Raw genomic sequence first — 24017 nt, 5'->3', positions numbered from 1 at the left:
TGTTTCTTCCATAATTTGCCCCTCCCCATTAATCATCATTATTGTTGTCACAGTCATTGCTTATTAGATTTATGATTGTTTCCCAATATCTTTGCTCACCACTCCTTGTCTCCCAAGTCTTTGTGAGTTCAGTTTCTTATTTCTATAATTGATTATCTATGAGTCGTAAACTCTATTTACCTGAAAATGTCTTTATTTCATTCTTTCCCTTGAATAGTACTTTAGTCGAATTTAGAACCTTGTTTGTAGGCTATTTTCCCTCATAACTTTGTACATATTATTCTACTGTCCAAATTGTTTTCCACTGTAAGTAATTCATCTTTCCTCTCTGGTTGCTTTTAAGATTTCCACTTTGTCTTTGATGATCTCATATTTCACTATAATATATTTGGATGTGGGTTAGTTTTAATTTTTCCAGCTCTGGACATAATATGATGTTTCAGTTTTTCTCTTCAACTCTGGAAAATTATCATCCATTATCTCTTCAAATATTGCCACAGATTAATTCTGCTCTGCATTCTGGGTCATTTGCAAACTTTATCTTCTGGTTAACCAGCTGCATTTAATAGGACATTTATCTCATCCATTTAGTTTTTAATGTCGATATCTGCATTATTCTTTCCTAACTTGTTTTCTGTTCCTCCATTTATCTCTTTAGTCATTTTAGTATGCTTATTTATAACATATCTCAAGATTTTATAATTTTTGTTTAGTTCCTTAGGGTGCTTGTTCTGATTTACTTTTATTTCCTGACTTTTCTTCATAGTGGAGTTATTTCCTTTTGTGGCTTGTAAATTTTTATTGTGAATTTACTTTCAGGAAGGGTTGTTTTTTTTCTGTTGGATTTCCATGTGTCTGGGTTGAGATAGTATCACTTCAGAGAAGTTTAGCATATTTAGAAATAAGGAAAGGGAAATAATGCTGGGGCAGATGTTTCAATAGTCCTAAAATCTTTTAATCTTAATTCATTGGCTTGTATTTCCTACACACAACTTCCCAGGCCAGGGATTCTGATGCAAAATCCAGATAAATGACACGTTTCCTCACCACTTTTTTTTTTTTTTTTTTTTTTTTTTTGCGGTACGCGGGCCTCTCACTGTTGTGGCCTCTCCTGTTGCCAAGCACAGGCTCCGGACGCGCAGGCTCAGTGGTCATGGCTCACGGGCCTAGCCGCCCTGCGGCATGTGGGATCTTCCCGGACCGGGGCACGAACCCATGTTCCCTGCATCAGCAGGCGGACTCCCAACCACTGCGCCACCAGGGAAGCCCCTCCTCACCAATTTTTAAGGCTGATGGACAGAGTCTGTGATGGAGGGACCACTTTGAGAATCCAGGCTTTATTCAAAGAGCTTTGCTCAAGTTTATTATCATGAGTGAGCCTACAAGAGAAAGTGCTCTGATTTCCACATGGCAATGGGACTCCAGCTCCAAAACCTCTGGGTTTATGTCCTATACAAAATCATGCAGCTACTGACAGTGGTATCTTCCCACTCTTGCCTTGTACACCTGGGGAATTTCCTTTTCTCTCCTTCAATTCTACAAATCAATTCTACATTTAGCAAAGATTTTTTGCCTCTTTAGATAAAACTTTTTTTTTAACATCTTTATTGGAGTATAATCGCTCTACAATGGTGTGTTAGTTTCTGCTTTATAACAAAGTGAATCAGCTATACATATACATATATCCCCATATCTCCTCCCTCTTGCATCTCCCTCCCACCCTCCCTATACCACCCCTCTAGGTGGACACAAAGCATCGAGCTGATCTCCCTATGCTATGTGGCTGCTTCCCACTAGCCATCAATTTTACATTTGGTAGTGTAGTCCTAGAGAAATGGAAATAAAAACAAAAATAGATATATAAAGCATTTTTTAAAGTTCGTAAAGGCATAGGGCCTATGTGTTTCATTTCAATTCATTATGTTCTGAACATTCCATTATTGTGAAATACGGTAGTTGCTGTTCTGGGATTAAACTTGACTTCCAATCACTTTCTTCTAATAATAGATTCCATGCCACTGGCCACAAGGATGGGGATATCATTCAGATCTGGCCAATTACCATGTTTAATTTCCATAGAGTACTGTGTGATTGGCCTAGAGGTGATCTTCTGATACAAGCAGAGCCAATAGGAGTCCTTCTCTGTGGCTGATATGCAAATATTGGGAGAATTAAGTGTTATTGTGAACTAGAACAATATAAGCCTGGAGATGCCATAGGTCACTCTCTCCTACTTTGTAGTCATCTATTTGTGCAGTCATCTGTCTGTACTAGGAAAGAATGACACTAGCACTCAGGGAATCAGAGCCAAGAAAGAAGAAGAAAGAATAGACAACCGCATTTGAATCCTTAAATCCTGGCATGCCCAGAGTCAGCCCAACTCGTGTTAAATAGGCCAGTGAATTCCTTTTGCTTAAGCTAACTTGAATTGGGTTTCTGGAACTTACATCTGACTTATACACCAATAAATTAAAGTATAAATGGAATTGAGATAAGAAGCCATCAATATGGATTTTTTTCTTTTTAGAAAATTTTTAATTTATTTATTAAGTTTATTTATTGATTTATTTATTTTTTGGCTGCGTTGGGTCTTCATGGCTGCGCACGGGCTTTTCCCTAGTTGTGGTGAGCGGGGGCTACTCTTCGTTGTGGTGTGCAGGCTTCTCATTGTGGTGGCTTCCCTGTTGTCGAGCATGGGCTCTAGGCGTGCGGGCTTCAGTAGTTATGGCTCGCGGGCTCTAGAGCACAGGCTCAGTAGTTGTGGTGCATGGGCTTAGTTGCTCTGCAGCATGTGGAATCTTCCCTGCCCAGGGCTCGAACCCGTGTCCCCTGCATTGGCAGGCGGATTTTTAACCACTGCAACACCACGGAAGTCCCAATATGGATTTCTTTTATTTATTTATTTTTGGTAGTTCAGTCTGTAGTGCGTGGTTTGACATGAAGCAAAGCAAGTTCTGAGTTCCCGAGAAGCAGTGAGTAAACGTCAGATCTAATCTGAGAGGCAAGGGATTGGAGTCACAGGATAAAGTCAATGTCAATTCCCAGGAATCTGAACAGGGACATTAAAAGATAGGGTAGGGGAGATGCCAGAGTCATAGCCAGGAAACAGGAACCAGGGATCAGGAACAAGGAAAAGCAAACAAGGCCACAGCAGCAGGCAGGGGTGTGGGCAGCAAACACTGGACGTTCTGAGTTATGCTGGAGGTCAGCTGAGCTTTGCCTCCAAGTAGCTTCTTAAAGATGCCAGGACACTGTCCCATTCCTGCTACGTGGTGCCATCTGGTGTCCAAAAAATGAAGTTGGCATGGATTGACTGTTAGGGCAAGGAGTCCTTAAGCAAAAAGGACCATAATTTTTTTTTTCTAATTATGTATCCCAGCAGTATCTAGACAGGCATCAAAATAAATGTATTTTATGCTGATTATCAGTTTCCAAGGCAAATATCAAAGTGATTTACCCTCAGAAAGATGCGTCAAGATATAAGAAATTTGTTTTTAAGTTAAGCAGATTCATGAGAAATATTATACTTTCCGGTGGTAATAACAGTTTTGGTTCATTCTCATCAAAAGGAGACATCTCCTTATCACCTCTATGTTTACAGCTATGGGTAAAATGGGAGAAGTAGCGCTAGTGAGGATAACTAATAAGGCGTTTCATATATTTAGAAGAAGCAGTATGAAGAATATTAAACATCCATCCTCTGGAATGTATTTTAGTGAGGGGATAAGTAAAATGTCCCCACCTGTGTTTGAAAGGTTGAGAAACTTCCAGATAATTAGCTGCATGTCATGGAGCATGGAGAAAAGTATATCTTTCATTCAAGGAGCTTGTAATCTACTTAGAGATGATGGTACCAAGAGAAATAATAGATTTCCTTAACGATATATGTTTAGAACCAATCCCTACATAGCTATTTTCTGGGATAATTTATAGAGCAAGTTTTTGTTGCACATATTAAATCCTGCTTTAGCTATCCTTTGCCTCGTTTCGGTGAGGAGCTGTTGAGAGTAGGGATGAGTGACTGTGCCCATCCATCTACATTACCAACTCTCAGCATAGAGTCTGGCACATACAGGTCCTCAGTACATTTTTGTCAAATGGCTGGATGACATCTCAAGGTTCCTGTTAGCCGCATGGTACTTGGAGTCTCACAGCCATCCCATTAATTTCCATGTTAAATTTCCCTTAAGATGCATGGACTATAAGAAATGTGGTCTTTCAAAATGTCACTCACTCTTAAGTGCCAAGCACTCACCAGTATCACACTTGAAATGACATTTTCTAGTAAGAGCCTCTAAGCAGCATAACACTCTTCTTTAAAATGAGAAAATGGTGTCCATTTCTCCATCTCTTTCAATAATCTATATTAAATTTCCTTGTAAGCATTTGCTTAGCAGAAAATAAAGGCACCTAGTATGTATTTATTATCATCCAAGAGCCAGCTGTTTAATGAGGTTCTTATTTTATCTCTAAGAAAATCTGGAGGCATTTGTATACTGCGGAATTATTTTACAAGAAGATGTTTCAGTACAATACTGGCAATATTTCAGTTTCGCAGATAAATGGCTGAGAACAAATCATCATCCTCTTTCTTCTCTTTCATGGGTAGAAAAAGATTTCAAACTTAAACCTCTGTAGAATCTGCATTTAAATGAAGATTGCCAATTTTCAAGTATGTTAACGGGGGATTCTTTGGACCAGAGTCGATCATAAGTAGTTTAATCTATTTCTAATACATATATACAAGCAAATAGAAGAAAATAAAAATCACCTGTGATGCCACCTAACACTCTGATTTTGTATATAAATAATAATGTGTTCTAATTATACACCCACATGCATACACACACATGAATTTGGCTGTGATTTTTTTTTAACCAAAATAGATCTTAGAGTATACACCATTAAAAAATTTACCTATTTTCTTAAAAAAATATATTGTGAATATCTTTTAACATCAACACTCCTTTTCTATCATTTTTCAAATGTCTGCATACGATTTCGTGATCTTAATATATTATAATTTACTCAACCAACTAGTAACTTATGTACAACTTTTTGTTCAAATCAATGCATTCATCTTCATGGAGAAATGTTTGTGCATTCCCTTAACTGCTTCTTAGGATAAATTTCCAGGAATAAAATAAATGGATGAAAGGATTCACAAAATCTAATGACTGTAAATATCGCCAAATTGCCTCTGTAGAAGTTCTATCACTTTTCTCTTTTTGCTCAGTAATGTGGGAGGGTTCCCATTTCCCCAAACTCCAATTTACCCCAAGTATGATTGTTCTTTTTTGAGTTCTGAAAATTTGAAGATTTGCTAGGCAAAAAATGGTATGTAATTTGTTTTATTACTAGTGAAGGCGATCTTATTTAGTGGAGCATCAGCCATTTTTGTTTCTTCTCTTGTTCATTATTTATATCCTTTGTCCATTTTTCTATTATGCTTCCCTTTTCTTTTTTTTCTTTCTTTTTTTTTTTTTTTTTTTTGTGGTACGCGGGCCTCTCACTGTTGTGGCCTCTCCTGTTGCGGAGCACAGGCTCCGGACGCGCAGGCTCAGCGGCCATGGCTCACGGGCCCAGCCGCTCCGCAGCACGTGGGATCTTCCCGGACCGGGGCACGAACCCACGTCCCCTGCATCGGCAGGCAGACTCTCAACCACTGTGCCACCAGGCAAGCCCTTCCCTTTTCTTTATTGGTCTTTTATAACAGGAGTAATATCAGCAGTATGTATCTAATGTTTATTGAGTGTTATGAGCCAGGCCCTGTTCCAGGAACTTTATGTTTAATCCTACCCAACGAGATAAGTGCTGTTACCACCCCTATTTTATAAACGACACATCTGGTGCACAGAGAGGTTAAGTAATTTGTCTCAGGTAACATAACTAGTACATTTGGTATATTAAAAAGATTAATAATCATTATATATATTATAAGGACTATTAACCTATCAATATGTGTGTTGAAACTGCTTTCCTTGGTTTATCCTTTGTCGTTTAATTTTATTTGTAGTGAATTTTGCCTGCTAGGATTGCTTGATTCTATTCTCATCAAATAAATTGGCTTTTATTTTGATATTTGATCACCTGAAGAATGTTTTAAATAAATATAATTCAAACGCATACAAGCATTCAGACAGTATGAAAGGACACAAAGAGTTAAATTACCTTTTCCCCCTTTGTCATGGTCCTACAATGGCAAAATTATCTCCTTTTAACCATTTCTTCTGATGGCTGCCCCATGACTCTAAATAATATGTATATACTTCCATTTCTTGATTTATCAACTCCGCACATATATATTGATTTCTTACTGTGAGAGATGTGACATTTTAGGTAACTTAGCCCTGCCTTTCTCTCTCTCGTCCTCCAATTAACTTCCACAAGTAATATCAGTTTTGGTTGTGAGTACCTGTATAACTTTAAGTAATATACTTCAACCTCTAGTTCTTTAGACAGTGCATCTTAACTAAGTGGTTCATTCCTAATGGGGGAAATCACATGTAAAAATGGTTATTCTCTCTATCCCTTGGATCATAAAATGCCATATTTATGAAGGAATGCTTCACTAGAAGCAGGCCTATCTTTAGTCATAACAAAGAAACCAGAGAGATCTGTGTAAGTACAATGAAAGATATTGATACACATGACTATATAAATTATAATAAGTATATATATTTATAAGCATAGATTATGTAGATTATATAGATTATAGAGCCTTTCCAAATATATTGCTTTATTTATTGCCCAGAATAATTTTGTAATGTATACAGAACTATTCTTACATATTATAGGTTAGGAAACAAGCATGAAGAGTTTATGGCCATATGAAGTCGCTGTCGTGGTCTTTAAGGTTCTGTTTTGTTTCGTTTTGGTTCTGACCAGCATCCACTTTTCCTTTTCTGTGGCAGTATTACTCTAAGCAAGAATCCCATCTTTCCCCAGTCTCAGTTCATGTGCTTCCAAGTAAAACTAATTACTGCCCTGAATTTATGAACAATGTGACTTAGACCTGAGACAGTAAATGAAGCACATTTCCCTGGCCACAAGTGGGTCTGGAATAGCATCAGAACCTATAAGGTGTACTAAGATTTATGTTGGGAATAATGGGACAAAGATTCTTGCTCTATCCTCCTGAAGAAAGATGCAGCCCTGGGACTCGCTGGCAGCTCTCTAGTGACCGGGTGAGGGAGATAACCCTGAAGAAGCTGAGCGAGGAGAGAGTTCAGCTCATTTCACTGGATCCTTTCCTGAGCCATTTCTACTCCTGCTGTTCAGTTGCATCAGCCAACACAGACTCCCCTTGTGTTTACTCCAGTTTGGGTTGATTTCATGTCAACTGTAATAATTGTACAGTTAATTCGTGACAATCCTGACACCACCACTTTTGACTTAAATCTAGGACTCTTTCTACCCTACCATGGTGCCTCTGAAAGCAATCTCTTTGTTCAGGATTCAAAAACACACACCTTTCAAGATGTCTTCATTATATCTTTTGCCTTCCTTCACAGTCTATTACACAATCTTTAGAAATGCAAATCCATCACATGGAATTCATTCATGAACCACTACACATACATATCTGGGTATGACATTCCCTATATACTTGAAATAATAGCATGAATCAGAGAAAAGCTAATTTCAAAACTTTTTTGTTAAATAAAGTTACTTTTATCTTAAGATAATTCTGGATCATTTTAAGCCTTAGGGACACCACCCACCATGTGCCGCTGTGGACAAGAGTTGTGGTCATCAAATTCAATTTTAAATTAGTTGTCTGAAATTCAGAGCACATTTAACCTAAGAAGAAGTATTATAATTAGTTAGTCGCTTCTTAGATTAGCACAGAAAAGCTGATTTAATCTAAAATGTGGCTAAATTACTTTGTATTTGAATGAGAAATACTAGAGCACATTACTGTCAAAAAACTAACAATAAAACTTTTTTAAATACTAAGAGGATGGTTCTTAAGCAAGGAGATTTGCTTGTAGAAGATGGAAAGACAAATGAAAGTGTGTGGCTATTCCAAAGAGGCTCTGGAGTCACTGCCAAGACCATAGTGGCTGATGGTTTAGGTCATTTACTGTGCTTGGGTTCACATCAAAATGTGTCTTTTCCTTTCCATGGTACAATAAAAGCTCTACCTCTATTCTTGAACTTCAAAACCACACAGAGATGGAACTGAGAAAGGGAAAATGCAAAGGAGGTTTTCATTTGCTCTGTTAATATACGTTTCAAGTGCAAAGTCTCCATCTTCAGAAAGTTACTATCTAGAAAAGCAAATATACGTGTAAACCCAAGATTTCATGGCTGAGCTGGCAAGGAATCGATGGAGGCACATACAGAGGTGGAGGGGGGACTTAGCATGTGGGCTAGTGGTTCCCAGAGGAGGAGACTGAGGTACATGGTGAAAGACTTGATGGGGCAGACGCAGGAGCTGGGAAGAGAGAGCTTTGCGCCTGTGAAGAAAGGCATGAGGCTACAAGCCAGAGAGACGTGTCTGGCTACTATGCGAAGTTAGAGTGAAGGAAGAGAAAAATGGAGAGGCAAATGTTTGAACTCCTGGTCTGAAAGTCATGGAAGACTGTTAAATAGGGTTCTTTCATGGGAACTGGAAGATAGTTGGAAGAGAGATGGTGGGGATGCAGCATTAAAGGAGAGGGAATGTGTGTGTAAGTAGATGTATAAAAAGAGATTGTCGCATCGCACAGGGAGATCAGCTCGGTGCTTTGTGACCACCTAGAGGGGTGGGATAGGGAGGGTGGGAGGGAGATGTAAGAGGGAGGAGATATGGGGATATATGCATACGTATAGCTGATTCACTTTGTTATACAGCAGAGCTAACACAACAATGTAAAGCAATTATACTCCAATAAAGATGTTAAAAAAAAAGAGATTGTCATACGTGCTGTAAACTAAGTTTAAGAAGCAAGTGAGAAAAGTGAAGAGTAAAACACATGGAGGATTGTGTAAGGTGAAAGAAGAAATGGTCAACAGACGGCACAGGGGGACAGAGAGTCTAGACCCAGGGTAACCTAGTTACAGGAGGCCCTCCGTATTCTCGGGTTCCTCATCGAACAATCCGAGGTTTAGTTAGTTGACTCAGCAGACATGGAGCCCACGGATAGAGAGGGCTGACTGTACTATGCCATTTCATATAAGGGACTTGAGCACCTGTGGATTTTCGTATCCACAGGGGGCCTGGAACCCATTCCCTGTGGATACAGAGGGACAGTTGTACATTAACGCTAAGTAGAGCTCCTGGAAGAGGCTGGTGGAGTCCAAATGCGCCAGGTGGAAGAACGAGCTTGCAGGTTTGAATGGGTGGACGTTTCCGTGTCAAGTATTCCTAATTTAGAATTATTTTTATTTAAGTTGAAACTCACTGGGGTCACTCTGCACAGTACCTGAAATGCCAAAGCTGGGAAGCACAAGATTTCAGCTAGAATGGCAAGTGTCTGGTGCCTAGAAAGTAAAGGACCTTGCCATGGTGGGAAACACATTTTATTAAGACATGCAGCGCATGGATAGCGGGGTAGAAAAGGTGCTACCAGTAATAACCACATATTGACCTGAGGAGATCTTAAATGGACTGTTTCAAATGCCCCCCAGGCCTGTGCTCAACAGTGTCAACATTCATCCTTGGAGTCTGCATTTTGAATGGAAAACTACTGTGCATGGTAGTGCTGAAAGTAGAAAGGCCAAACCTTTCCTTGGCTGTAGCTGCATGATTCTTTCCCAAGGCTCATTTGTGCTTTAGTCGTTTTGCTTTGCTTGGCCTTTTTACAACATGGCAGCTCAGGAAGTGAAGATGAGGGACTCAGCAGATTTTTAAAAATTTTTCCTCCAAATGTTCCTTTAATACTAGTATATCTTGGACAAAGATCCCTGATGTTTTAATTAATTGTTCTTGGTGTTTCTTTAAAAGCATCCTCTGGCATTTGTGAATCTGCCATGGCTTTTGCTCTTAATTTGCACTCACTGGTATTTTCCTTTAATGCAGGGGAGGCACTCCGCAGTAGCCAGGTAAAATATACGTTTTTTTGGAGACTCTTTCTTGAAAGTTGCTGAATTCAGTGGTAACTTTAGGGTGGCAGCCTTAAGAAATGTCAGCTGGCAGAAAGAAAGAACAGTGCTGCTCTGTTGTTTCCTAACGCCCCTCTGGGTGATCTGACTTTTAAAAATCCTTTGTTACTTTGCAATACATTTTCAAATGCATTTGAAGTAATTAACACCCTGAGTTGAATCTTGTTGTCACATTTAATTATTAGATAGCTACCTTCCTCTAGGGTATTTGACTGTTGCCCAAAATGTTGGTCTTAATCTAAAGCCAAGAAGAGACCTCTGACATAGTGAAAGCCACCAAAGTGTCATTTATTAAATATAAATGGTGAACATCTAAAGGGGAGGTGAGGAAAGAGTACTAGTTCTCATCTTGAAAAGAAAATTCTTCCAGGATGAAGGGAAAATTACATTAACTCTTAGCAGACGAAGCTCCATTATTTTTACTTGTCACGTGATGATTTTAAAACGTGTGTGTTCCTATAACGTGTTACATTTGCACTGATAAATAAATAATATTCTGACTCTCAACTTCTATCTCCAATTTGCCAAAATTAGTATAAATACAATGGTTTCTATTAGTCTAATACCTGGAAAGTGACTTAAGGGAAAACATTAAATGATATTGATTTGAAATGAAGAAAGCTTATTCATGTGCATTTTAGGAAGCCTAAGTGAATCAGCTAAATACATACACCGAGAAAAAAAAAATGTTACCCTTTGAGTAGTATCTTGTAATAAGCTGGAAACATGAAGCTTATTAATGGTGTTAGAAATTAAGTGGCTAATGAAATGTTCCTACTCTTGGAGCTCTTCTGTGATAATAATTCCTTAAAAGTTAGAAATTGACTATCTCTGACATAACAGAAAAGATACTATTAAAGCCACTAGGAATTATCACCAAGTAGAAGCATATTTTACATGGTCAAAGAAGCACAGGCCAATTCTGGTACTTACTATGTAAGGACTATGGCAACTGCATCATTCAACACACTCTCCCCAAACAAGAGTGTATACAGGTCAGGGTCGACATGCAGTTCATGGAAAATGGCCAACACCGTCACTAGGGAAGACACACAGATATGCAGAGTTAGCTGGGACGTTGCCAGGGACTTGTCCTTGGTTGTGGTCACCTGTATAAAGCACTCATTAAATGTTCATCTTCTCAAATCCATCACTATACACGCACCGAACCTTTAATCAAAAACGATGTGACTGTTCACTCCCCTGCTTAGAGATTTCTCTGGGCTTGCTCCTCCCTGCTTACAAGAGAAAGTCTGAGCTCCTTGGTACAAGTCTTCTATAATCTTCATGCTCTTTACCTTCCAGCATCTCTGTCTGCACCACTCCCACCCCCTAACCACCCTTTGCTGCCTCCCTCAAGCCACAAGGAATTTGCCATAATTTCCCAAACACGTGTCATTTTTTAATTACCTTGGCATTTTGATTCACTTTACCAGAGCAGCTATTTGTTTCCCATCCAAGTGCTACTGTTCCCCTCCTTCGTTAAATACATAAACACAGACACATACACATGCACACACACACACACACACACTTCTTGCTCCAAAAAATACCCAAACCAAACCAAAACAAAAAACCTTTATTCAATCTTTAAAAGCCTTTCAAATTTCCCCTCCACCCCCGCTGATCCCTCAGCAAAGACCTGGGTCACTCCTTTTTGATCCCAGAAGTTGGGATCACAGAACATATCACAGAAGAGACTGTGAGCTCTTGGCAAACGCTCAATAAATGTTTGATGCGTGAATGACTAAGTGAATGAATGAATGAATGTTGTCGCAGCGACTTATTCCTGTGAAGGGAGAGGTAGTCGGCACCTGGCTCTCATTCTCTCGAGATCACACTCATCTATAAAGATGGACTCAATGATCCTAAAAGCAAGACCTGAGGATTCATTTTTGGCAGCCTGCTGCATGGCTACTATATACCTCATATATGTATGGAGCCTTTGGGAGTACACCAGGGCAGTAAATAATCACACACTGACTAGCTGTGGTCATCAAATCTATTCAGTGTCTTGATACTTGAAACAGTCATGCAAAGTGTGAACAGCAATCATTAGGAAAATGATCCATTGAGTTGATTGCCAAAGGGGAAAAGAGGGTGGTTGCAAATGACACTGATGGTAAATTTTTAAGGCAGAGTGGGCATTTTCAGTTCTGCTCTTTCTTTTCCTATTTCATGGGTCGTGAGGTTAGGAACTATGTTGTATAAAAGAGTGCTGGGGGGAGAAAAAGCTGAGTTGGACTGTTTTGTAAGTAGAATCAAGAAGTTTGGCGCTTGTCCTGCTATAATGGAAGGGTTTTAGTCAGACAGTGACACAATCTGATTTAAACTTTGGAAATTAAGTGCAGGCAGCAGGGCAGAGGGCAGAATGGATGTGTGGCTAGAAGCTTTCCCAAATGTTCTGGCAAGAGATGAGTTGTACCAAGACAGGAAGAGTCCTAGATTCCTAGAGTCCTAAACTCTTGCACATCCTGCTCTGCCCTGAACATCCTCCACCCTGGGTTCTGATAGGTCAATGACCACCGTGCTTTGTACTTTACTTACTCGTTGGTTCTCATCTTCCCTCTGTGTCACTAGCCCTTAGCACGGTGCTAGAATATAGTAAGCCTTTAGTGAGTGAATGAATAAAAGATAATGTCAGGGAGGATAGAGCAGAGGTGACAATACCCACAAGATATTTGGGATGGAGAATTGGTGGGTCTTGGTGCTTGAGAGACAGCAAGGAGTGATCTTGGTTTCAATCCTGGGCAGTTGGTAGATGGGCTGCATAAGAGATATTAGTTTGTAGACAGGGGCATTTTGTAAGTTTGGTTTTTGACATGTTGACTTAAATAGCCAGGTAGAATTTCCAATGGAAATTTCAGTAAGAAAGCTGGAAATAAAACGCTGTAAGCTGAGTTGGACAGAGTTAAAGCAGAAGAAAGATTTTAAGTGTTATAAGTATGTAGATGGAACATAAAGCCACAGGAGTGGCTGAGATTGCCTGGGCAAAGTATATAGAAAGAGAAGAGAGTTCATGAGAGATCCTTGGGGAACACTTACAGCTAAGGGGTACGTGGAGAAAAAGAAGCATGAAATATACACGTGGGATATTTGCCAAACCTGACCCTAAGCATGAACAAGTTGGCTGAAAACCATACTCATTATGCATAGAGTTTTATTTAATAAAAATTATCCTAGGGAAAAGAGTATTGAATTCAACAACTAGCTCCAAGGTAAAGAGACAACAGATATAAAATGTCATGAATTGGCATGACAATTAGCCGGCTCCCATTTTACTAGGCATAGAGTCAATTTCATTATTCTAGCTGAGTAGATCCTTAATCACGATAGGCAGAATGGCAGAGATGTCCTCTCTACTAGCATGTAGTTGTTCACATTTGCCACCACCCTTAGCCTTCGCAGGCGGTCGTAGGAGGGGCTAACAATTACCTCTGCTAAGTAACCTCTGTCTCCTGCTAGGATAGTCAAGACCCTGCATCTAATCAAAACAAAGAGACTTCCATTGGGGGTTTTAATTAGCAACATTTTCCTTTCGCTAGGATTTTGTGGAATAAAAGTAATTTTTAAATTAGAAAATTCTATCATGGAAGCTCTATTGAATATTGGCTGTTGTTTTATTGTGATTGTTGATTTTCCAAGCTTTGAAGATGACTTGCAGCTTGTCTGCACTCCCAGACACACAGGTTTCCTAGGCTCATGAATAGGGATGTAAGGCCCAGGGTTTCTTTCCTCACATCCCCAGTTACGAAGTCCACCCTGGGCTGGGATGGACTCTGCACCTTTCCAGTGAGAGCTCTGGGCCTTAGGAGGGAAAGGCTTTTAACTGAATATCCAGTTTTGTTCAGAACTGTTCTGACATTCCCACAATTCCTTTTGCACAAAGAACTGCATTCCACTTTATAAACGTTATCCCACACAAGAGAGAAAGCTATTACTTTGTGCATTCCTATTTACCCTGTGAAGAAATGGAAGGGCTTGGAAATAGAGCCAGGCAGTGTGTCCTACAAGAGGAAGTATTTGCTGGGACCACAAATGAGTTGAATAGGTGAGTCAGGAAATTAGCTGCCCACTCTCACTGCTAAGCTTAGAGCTTTTAAAAAACCCATTTAATTAGCTCGTTGGCAGGGCTCAATCTCACACACAATGTCCAAGACTCTGTGGCACCTTCCCAGGAGAGAATCTCTTGGAACAGCTGTGGACATGCTCACACAAGCTCTGCCCATGCGTTGCTGGGTTTGTAAGGACAACCTAGGTCCGAGGCTGGGCTGAAAAGCAATGCATAGTTAGATGAGCCTTCTTGTGACAGTATGGGGAGAACATTCTAGACCCCATGTGGATAAGAAGGGGAGAAGACACAACCCAATTTCTTAAGCCTCTGATTTTATCAGGGGATTCAGTCATATTTGCCTTTGTCATGCTGTAGTTGCACCCATCGCTTAGTGGTGGGTTGAAAGCTCCGCCTGGGGCTCAGGACCCCTCCCCAACACATCCCCTTTCTACTTGAATTTTTAGCTGGAGAAATATCCGCTTTGTCTCCCAAATTGGTAGTAAGGAATGCAAGCATACATAACTTTATGCTCAAACACATACACACACACACACACACACACACACACACACACCCAAACACACACAACTACCCCCAGGTAAGAGCAGTGGATGGTTGAGAAATGCCACTGACTCACTGGAGATATCTGAGAAAATAGTTTCAGAAATCAAACAGCGAGGGGTCTTGGGGGAATGAATGAGGCAGTGGTGTGGATGGCACTTCTGAGAAGCTGGTGATAAAGCTAAGCCTATGGAGCAGAAAGCCAAGAGAGGCTTTCTCTTCAATTTCTAAATTACAGATTGAGCAGAATAAGCGGAAAGAGAAGTTGAAGAGAGAGGAAAAAGAGGGGAACCCCTTTAAAGCATTGAAACTAATATTTTCTCATCTCAAATGTAATATCCATACCTGGAGATAAAAATTCAGAAAATGACTGGCTGACCCCATCAGTACCTCACTGTGTTGACTCTTAAATGATGTTTTGCTTTTTTTTTTTTTTTTTTTACTGCTAGCTTTTGAACTGGCCTCATTGCTCTTTCAGTCACTCTTAAGTCTTCAGGGTGATTTAGTGACAGTCCCTTCCTTAGAATCCCCATTAGCAGCTCTCTGACCCATATTTTCTTGGTGTTTTACAAGGAATTTAAATTTCAAATGATATGGGTCTATGGACAACATCACACAATAGTTCCTACCCCTGTTGCTCTAAGTCATCACTGAGCCTTGTCAAAATGCTGGCTTTCCCTGGAGAGTGCTCTCTGTGGTTTTCTGTGCAAATCAGTATGTATGACACTTGTCCCTGACACATGGAGAATCAAAAATGTCTCTGGCTTATGCAGCTGAACCATGTCAGGCCTGACAGGTGGAGAATTCTGGTAGTCTCATAAATAAGGTGGCATTTTTGCATTTCCACAAGTGATTATTGGGGAAATGTGGGATTTTTGTTTTACTCATGTAATTCCTATAGAAGAAATTCTCCTGTAACTCTTCCCACTTTTCTGAAATATTATACAGAGTGAGATTTCAAGGAGAGGCTTCCAAAAAAGTTGAGGTATCCTAGTACAGGCTAGAATACTGGAATTATTTTGAGCCTAAACCTTCTCAGTGAAGCCTTGGCAGCAGAATCAGTGCATGTACTGGTTTTGCCAGTCAAACTTTGCTAATCATATCCTAGAATTACAACTAGAAAACCTAACCCTTCTGAAATAAGTCAGAGAAACTATGCCAGATCTAGAAAGCTAACCACTAGATTTACTTCTTTGAGGTTATTCTAAATCAGAAGTTACACAAAATCATCATGGATGATTTAACCCTAAAACGCTGCAACTTTATTTTGGCCATCAATATGATATGTTATTTTGGTATTGAGTTAGTAGTGGAGAAAATACCATATGCAAGCACACTATTGCAGCCCTCTTCACCAGGGATCCTTGGGAGAAACAATGCCCCAAGGCAATGGTTTCAAAGTATGGTCCAGGGTCCTTTGGGAGTTCCTGAGACCTATCCAGGAAGATCCCCAAGGTCAAAACCATTTTCAGAATAATATGACAATGTCACTTGAGTTTTTCCTTCTTATTATGTCATCTGTGTACAGTGGAATTTTCCAGAAGCTATATGATGTGTGCGAGTGCAATTGAATGCAGAAACAGATGTGAGAATCCAGCTGTCTTCTACTACACCACACATTAAGGAGATTTGAAAAGATGTTAAACAATGTCACCCTTCTCAGGAAATTTTTTTGTTTTGGAAATAAATTTATTTTTATAAAAATATGTCATTTAGCTTATAAATGGTTTATGATGGCTATTTTAAATAGATCAATGAAAATATGTTAAAAAATTTAAAGTTCTAACATGGTAAGAATTGATAGATATAACACCCATAAACAAAAAGCTCCTTGAGGTCTTTCCTAATTTTGAAGAACTGTAAAGTGGTTGTGACACCAAAAAGCTTGAGAACCATTGTCCAAAGGCATTTGTTGTACATAATGAATTAATTTACATCCTCTGCAGCCAGAATGATACTGGCTAAGCATCATCTTTGAGAGAAATGAGAAAATAGTTGCTCAAATCATTTTCTGTAGAATTTAACTCTCTTGTTGGATTCCTGTTGAGAAAGCCACCCTAGATCTTAATATCTTTTGCCACATTATAACCAGCTGATCCTTCTGGCATATATGTAGAGGACTTCTAAAACTCCCACATGAGGAAAATTATTCTTTTCATATTAATTCCACTGGCACATTTCTGGAATCACAGTTCTGTCATGAGTGTTTCTGTTTGTTTAAGTCCGTTTTGGGAATGTAAGTGCTTTGTGGACAGAGATTATTTCTTCAATATATGAATAATAAAAACACTGACAATCATACGTCCTTTCCTTGACTTCAAACATGGCTGAATGTTGTTCCAGAATAATCTACTTCCTCTTTTGCTTTAAAACCAGGAGTACAGTCCTTAGCAGTTACTGAGACTATAAAAAGGTAATCAGAAGATCACAAGGTTTGGTATTAAGAAAAAAAAGATATTTAAAGATTAGGAAGGGAGAAACTGAGAATAAATACAGGGGTCGGGGGGACGTTTCCCAGATTCCATATTTGGGAATTTATGGGCTGAAATCTGTTGGCACTTTAGCTGGTGCATTAAAATTTTTCCCAAAGGTACCTGCAACAGAAATATTCTAAATTTAACATTAGCACAGAACATAAACATTTAAAATAAGACCCAGTTTTCTCACCAATGGGGTTTAATGAGCCATGGTGCAGTTTAATGGGGAATCTTCGCAGTATGCGCAATATCTGAGTGAAGATGACTCACCCTGTCATCAAAAAGTGTTCTCCAATCAGGATTACGACAAGCATTTTGCCATTTTAAAAATGAACACAGTAGGCGAGGGTTTGCCTACAAATCATGAAATAAATTCAGAGAAAAGCTCAGTGGAGCCATAAAGCAGACAAAGCTTGGATGGGTCATCAATGGAAGGTAAAAATATCACTGTGACCCATTAAATGTAACAATTGTAGGAAAAAAGATGGTAGTGTTAGTCATGGTCATAATATAAGTGGGTTTCACAAATAATTTTTTCTCTTGCTACAGAAAGATATGAAACAAGCAGGTATCTTACACCATCATTGCCCAATCTGTGGATCAAGACCCTAAGGGACATTACTGAAAGGTTTCAAAGTAGAGGGTGCATATTCCTGCTTTCTAAGCAGTTTAGACAAGCTGCTAAGGATGAACAAGAGTAATATTGAGAAGAGTCCACACTGGGCCTGTGTGAGAGAGAGGGGAAAAGGGACGGGAGGAGAGGGATCATACCATGTGTCCAATCATTCATGTCATCACTCTGTGAGGTAGCCTGGATAATGCCTGCCCTCCACCCGCCCCCCTAACCAAAGATGTCCATGCACTAACCCCTGGAACCTGTGCATATATAAACTTACATGGCAAAAGGGACTTTGCAGATGTAATTAAGGTTCCCTTAAAATGGGCAGACTATGTTGGATTATTCGGGTGGGTCCAACCTAATCACACAGGCTCTTAAAAGCAGAGAAATTTCTTTGCCTGGTCAGAGATGCAGTTGAAGGCAAGGCAGAAGAGAGACTGAAAAAAAGAGGGAGTCAGGAAGACTCCAAGTGTGAGAAGGATTCAACACTCCATTGCTAACTCTGAGATGTAGGGAGTCACTTGCAAGGGCCAGAGGGAGATCTCTAGAAGCCAAGGTATTCCCAGCTTTCAGCCAGCAAGGAAACAGGAACCTCAGTCCTATAACTGCAAGGAACTGGATTCTGCCAACAAACAGAATGACCCTGGGAGAGGATTCTTCCTAGAGCTTCCCTGTAAGAGCCCAGCTAGCCAACACCTTGATTTTGGCCTTGTGAAACCTGGAGTAGAGACCCCAGTTGAGCCAACCTGGACTACTGACCTATAGAACTGTAAAATAATAAATTTGTGTTGTCTTAAGCTGCAACATTTCTGGTAATTTGTTATAGCAGCCCTAGCAAATGAATACACTCTGCTACCCTCTCACCATAGGAACTACAAAATGGCTAAACTTCCAGGCATTTGACTTTTCAATATATGAGTTACTGAGTGGGGATGTAGCTAGAATGGCCCTTTAGTCCTCCCGGCCCCTACCCCACCATGGGTAGAAAAGAAGGCACTTAGACAAATCTTTTAGCTCATGCTTAGCAAGGGAAAACCTGGACCGATGAGAAAGCTGTGGGTTTGAAAATATTTGTGCGTATGGGGCCCGCTGTACTAATTAATTATCCATGTGAGTCACCCTTGGTATGATCATCACACACAACAGATCACTCATTTACCCAGAATGTATTACTTTATAGCTCATCAGATCACTTCATTTTCCAGTGTTTATTTTATATGACCTACACTGTGAAGCATTGGTGCTGAAGTGGGAATGATGACTTCCAAACCAGGGTGGAAAGTTAGCACAATTGGGTAAGCCAAGTCTAAAGCGGGCAAGCCAAAAGTCATAAAGCAGCTCTCAGGATAATTTTTATGTTTCTTCTTTGAACATTGTTTTCTATTTTATAAATTTTTACAATAAGCATGCACTATTTTTAGAATAAGAAAGGTAAAAACCATCTTAAAAACTGGCCAAACTTAATAAGGAGATACAGCATGGAACTCGGAGTCTCTTCCCACGGCCCAGGATGCCATATGTGAGGACCCCTCACCTCCTCCCTTTCTCTCAGAACTTCCTCCCTGGGCTTCCAGACTGTTGAGCCCTCTATGTGACATGACACTGTGGACACTTCTTGTCTCTCCAAGTGCTCTCCTTTGTGTTGGGGATACAAGTTTCACCTAATTTCCCTTCAACCCCTCTTGTCTCTTTTTCTCTCTCTCCTGTGTAAACTCAAACCTTTTTCTCTCTCTCCTGTGTAAACTCAAGCAGATGCTGCCCAGGAACTCCTCCTCGGTTCCCTTCTCACTCTACCAACTCTCCCTGAGCAATCTCATCCACACTAAGTAATCTCAATCTCCAGCCTATCTCTTCCTCTCCCTCAGCTACAGACTCCCGTATCTAGCCACTGCCAAGACAACTCCACCTGGAGTTCTTCTACTGGAACAAATACTTGTTAAGCATCACTGTGTGCCTGGCACTGGGTATGGATGTGCTATAGATTCCCTGTCCCCTAACCAGCCTTTATCAATCGGCTGCTCTTGCTCTTGAACTACCAATCTCAAGGAATGGCATCATTACCTACCCAGAAACATTTTGTCTGTGTAAGAAAATGTTGACTTATCTTATTTACAATGGAAAAATCTCTGGCATTATAGGATATACTTTTAAGAGACAAGTAACACTGCAGTTCAGTGGTTTACAAGGTCAGTCAAGGAAAGAAAAAGAAACCAGTTCTAGAGGTGCTATGTTACATCAGATACTGCAGTGTGAACTAGCTTTGTCATTTCTGAAATTTTAGCCCTCTACCGTAATCCTTTCTGGATTGGAAAATAATATAAGCAGGCAGAAGTTCAGGTGCAGATACATGCTTTTTCTTATGTGAAAGCAGTATTAAAAAACAAACAAACAAACAAACACCTCCCCAAAAAACAGCCTGCAAGCATTTTTACTTTTCTTTAAATTGGTCCCCTTGGATAAAAAGTTGGTCATCACTGGTATCGGTTATTCATCTGTATATTTGTTGATGCCTTTGATAGTTTTGGCAAGCAGCAGGCAATTAATTCTGTTGACCTAATGAGTGAACAAATGAATGAAACTTGAAGGTCATGCGCCATGTGGCTAACTCCTTGAAGATCAGACCGGCTCCTGCCTCTCTTGTGTCCTCCCATTGTGGTCAATGACTTCTTTGCCCACTCACTGACCTGATAGCCCTTGTTATAAAAAGCTGTTTTTGTTTCAGTTCAAAATAATACATTGAACACTATAATGTGTTTTTTATAGTACCCAGGTAAAAGGTCAGTCCCTGTCCTTTCTTGGCTGTGTTCTAGAAAGAGGGAAACCACTTTTCAAAGAATCCTAACCCCAGGGGCCTCAAGGGGACTCAACCCAGGCTGCTACCTGGGGGGCTCTCCTGGCTCCTTAGGCATCTCACCCTTCAGGAGGTGCTCACTTTCAGGTTGTGCAAGTGCTGACACTGCATTTACATGACTCTGAGAGTGAATGCTGCCTTCAGTGTGACTCAGTAGTTGCCTCATTGCCCCATGGTTTTGACCTCAGTCAGCCAAGCCAAACCCTAAAGGGAGCCAGAGGGTGCTCTTGTCCAAGGAAACACTCTCCAAGAAATTTCTGAATCCAATTTTCCCCCATATGCAATATCTTCTTTAACACATAAATGGAAAGTGTGGGCTGGACACTGACTTTCAAAACTTCTGTTCTGCAGGTCTGTCTTTGAGCACTGCTGAGAATGAACCGCTTTCATTTAAACAGAGTCATTCTGTTCCCCAAAGCAGCGAGCCAGAGAGGTCTGTCAGCCACAGCTGCTTCCCAGCTGTCCACGGAGCTGTTGAATTGCTTCAAATGGTTTTTCAGTGTGTTCTTGAAATCCCATCCTCAGAACACCTGGAGTCTTGCTTTATCCACTCTCAATATCCTGGGCATTTATATAGTTGGTTGTCACCCACTATCTTCTCTAATTCTGTTCTGTGGAGCTGATTTTCCATAACTAGGCTTCCAATTTCTGAAGCAAGACCTTTGTGCTAAGACCTTGCTATTCACAACTCTGTTCTGAGGTAGACATAATGGTTGGGAACTTGACTCTGACGTCAAACCAACCTGTGTTCAGATCCGAGCTGCAATGCAAATGAACTTGGTGATCTTGAGCCAGTTATTTAACCTCACTAAGCTTTCAGTAAGCTTCATTGGCAAAAGGGAGATAAAAATATTCCCTCCGTCGTAGGTTTTTGGAGAATGATTAAGTGGGATAATTTATGTAAAGTGTCTGGCATATTGTATTTCAGTTAATGGTGGTTACCATTAATGCTATTATTCATGTCATCAAAACCATCAGAGGGTTTGTCCATTATAAAATGGAATGACACCTTCTACTTGTGTGTTTCCCCTTTGATACTCAAAAATGACTTCAAGAGAGGTAAATAGATATTATCAAGCAGAGAAGTGATGAAAACTCTTCTCTGCCTCCCTCCATTTCTCACAAATTACCCCTTGAATTTCTGCATTTGGAAAGAACACCTACTCCTACCCAATGCACATTTACTTTCTCTTTCTGAGTCTCAAGGTCCCCGTCTAAAAATGAGATTGAGAGAGCTTGTCTTTAAGGTCCTTCCAAAACTAAGATTCTATGGCTCTCAGACCTAAACTCCAAACTGTAGACTCTGGGTGTGGAGAGTGTATATTTTCCAATTATGCTGATGGAGCCTGGGTGGGGACTGAGATCAGGGGTTGCAGAGCAACAGGTGCATAAGAGTGTCAAAGACAAATGATCATGAGTTTGACTCTTCTGCATAAGTGAGGAGAGAGCTGTTATAATAGCAAGAGTGTGTGCTCTCGATTTGACCCTGGCCCCCTGAATTATCAAGTCAGGACACCCCCAATGAGAGTCTGAGCCTAGGAAAATCTTGCTAAAATTGAGCAGGTCATGCCATCTGTGGCCTGAATGGGAATTTAAAAAGAACCCTACTCATATGGCCACCTCTTATAGGAGAGAAACATGGTTTGTGGTTCCTCCAACTGACATGCTGTCTTCTTTTTTTGCGGTACGCGGGCCTCTCACTGTTGTGGCCTCTCCCATTGTGGAGCACAGGCTCCGGACGCGCAGGCTCAGCAGCCACGGCTCACGGGCCCAGCTGCTCCGTGGCATGTGGGATCTTCCCGGGCCAGGGCACGAACCCGTGTCCCCTGCATCAGCAGGCAGACTCTCAACCACTGCGCCACCAGGGAAGCCCCATGTTGTCTTCTTCAATCAAGCAAAATACTGTCTTGAAGGAGGTCCTATGTCTTCCCAGGACCCTCTTCCAACCAGAGTGATACAAGAGTTCATGGGGCCCTTCCTCCGAGCTCACAAAGCTGCCTGACTATCTCTGTCTTATCTTTTAAACTTACTGCCAGTTGTCATATTTATATCCCCCTTTAGACTGGAGTTTCCTGAGGGCAGGATCAGTATTTTGCTTCTCACTCCCTCCCTCAGTCACTCCTATAGTACCTAGTGCATAGCAGGTGCTGAATAAATGTTTGTTAAATGAAATCAACAATAAAGTGAGAAATTGACTATTAGGTTTCATTTTGTGCTAAGCCTAATGGGCACATCACTGTTCTATAATATTTTGAGAAATAACAGTGGTATAGGACAAAGAATGTTGGATACACTTTGTCTCCCATGTCTGCCACTTATGACCCTTGTAGACTTAAATAAACCACTTAAGTATTTATAATCTTAAGTTTCTTAAAATGGAGATAATTGGCTGGCTGTGGTGATGATCAAATTATATGATATATGTGTACACACTTAGTTAATTGTTGTTATCACTGAATGGTATACTCTCCAGGTAGAAAAATTCAGTTGCTACCAACTGGTGGCTTTGGGTTCCAAATTTTGACTTAACAGGTGCTTTGATGGTTAGAATAAGGACGTTACTGATTTTAGAGCTGGCTGCATGTTAGCTGAAGTCAATAATACATTTTGATCATACAGATGTTAGTGTCTTATAGAAAACATAGTCTAATCATCTAAGAAAATAGAAGTCCTGGCTTTTGTGTCAAACTTTCATTGACTTACTATAAAATCTTAAGAAAAACCCCACATTTCTCTGTGCTTCAATTATTTCATCTAAGAAATGGATCCTCTCTACCCAAGAAAACTACATGAAAGTAATTGAAATACTGCGTGTGGAAGCCATTTCAGTTCGCTGAAAGAGATACATAATATAAATTCAACCTGTTCTTTTTATTTTTGGACAAATTAGCTCAAGAATAGAATCTGGGTTTATATGATGGTGTTTTATAGACCTGGGTTTATGTAGAGACTTTTAAACTGATGCTATCCCAGTGTGTTTAACATGGACTTGGACAGACACAAAAAAATGCAACCGAATACTATTAAATGACACTGTGTATAGGTTTGAAGCACAGATTGCCTCGTAAAAATGTCTGGTCTGTCTGCAGTCTCTAGAAGCCTGCTGCCTTCTATGGGAAGTACGCTGGTCTAATATCCTCTGACTTCCTCAGATGTGTAATTTTTTTCTACCTGGAATTCAATGAAAACGTATGAAAAGACCCCAAATGATCCCTCACTGCTTGCCTTCTTCCACAGCAATACTAATACAGTACTTCTCTACCAAATATTACACAATAGAAGTAGAGTCACCCAAGTTTCTCTACAGATAACTAGGCAAATGATTTAGGGACATAACCTTATACTGTATGTGAGCTTTTTTTTTTT

At 40.2% G+C, this 24017-nt stretch overlaps 1 protein-coding gene across 1 annotated transcript in view; it reads right to left on the bottom strand.

The window, feature by feature from the left end:
- SLC9A9 (solute carrier family 9 member A9) overlaps window positions 1–24017 on the bottom strand; it is a 558573-nt gene that overhangs the window by 346882 nt on the left and 187674 nt on the right. The window contains exon 6 of the mRNA XM_081234688.1: window positions 11023–11128. Coding sequence (XP_081090814.1) covers window positions 11023–11128 — 106 coding nt within the window. The remainder of the gene's footprint in view (window positions 1–11022; window positions 11129–24017) is intronic.

The sequence above is a fragment of the Mesoplodon bidens genome, assembly GCF_964165515.1.
Source record: "Mesoplodon bidens genome assembly, chromosome: 5".
Classification (NCBI taxonomy): Eukaryota; Metazoa; Chordata; class Mammalia; order Artiodactyla; family Ziphiidae; genus Mesoplodon; species Mesoplodon bidens.
This window is presented reverse-complemented; position numbering and strand designations above follow the sequence as displayed.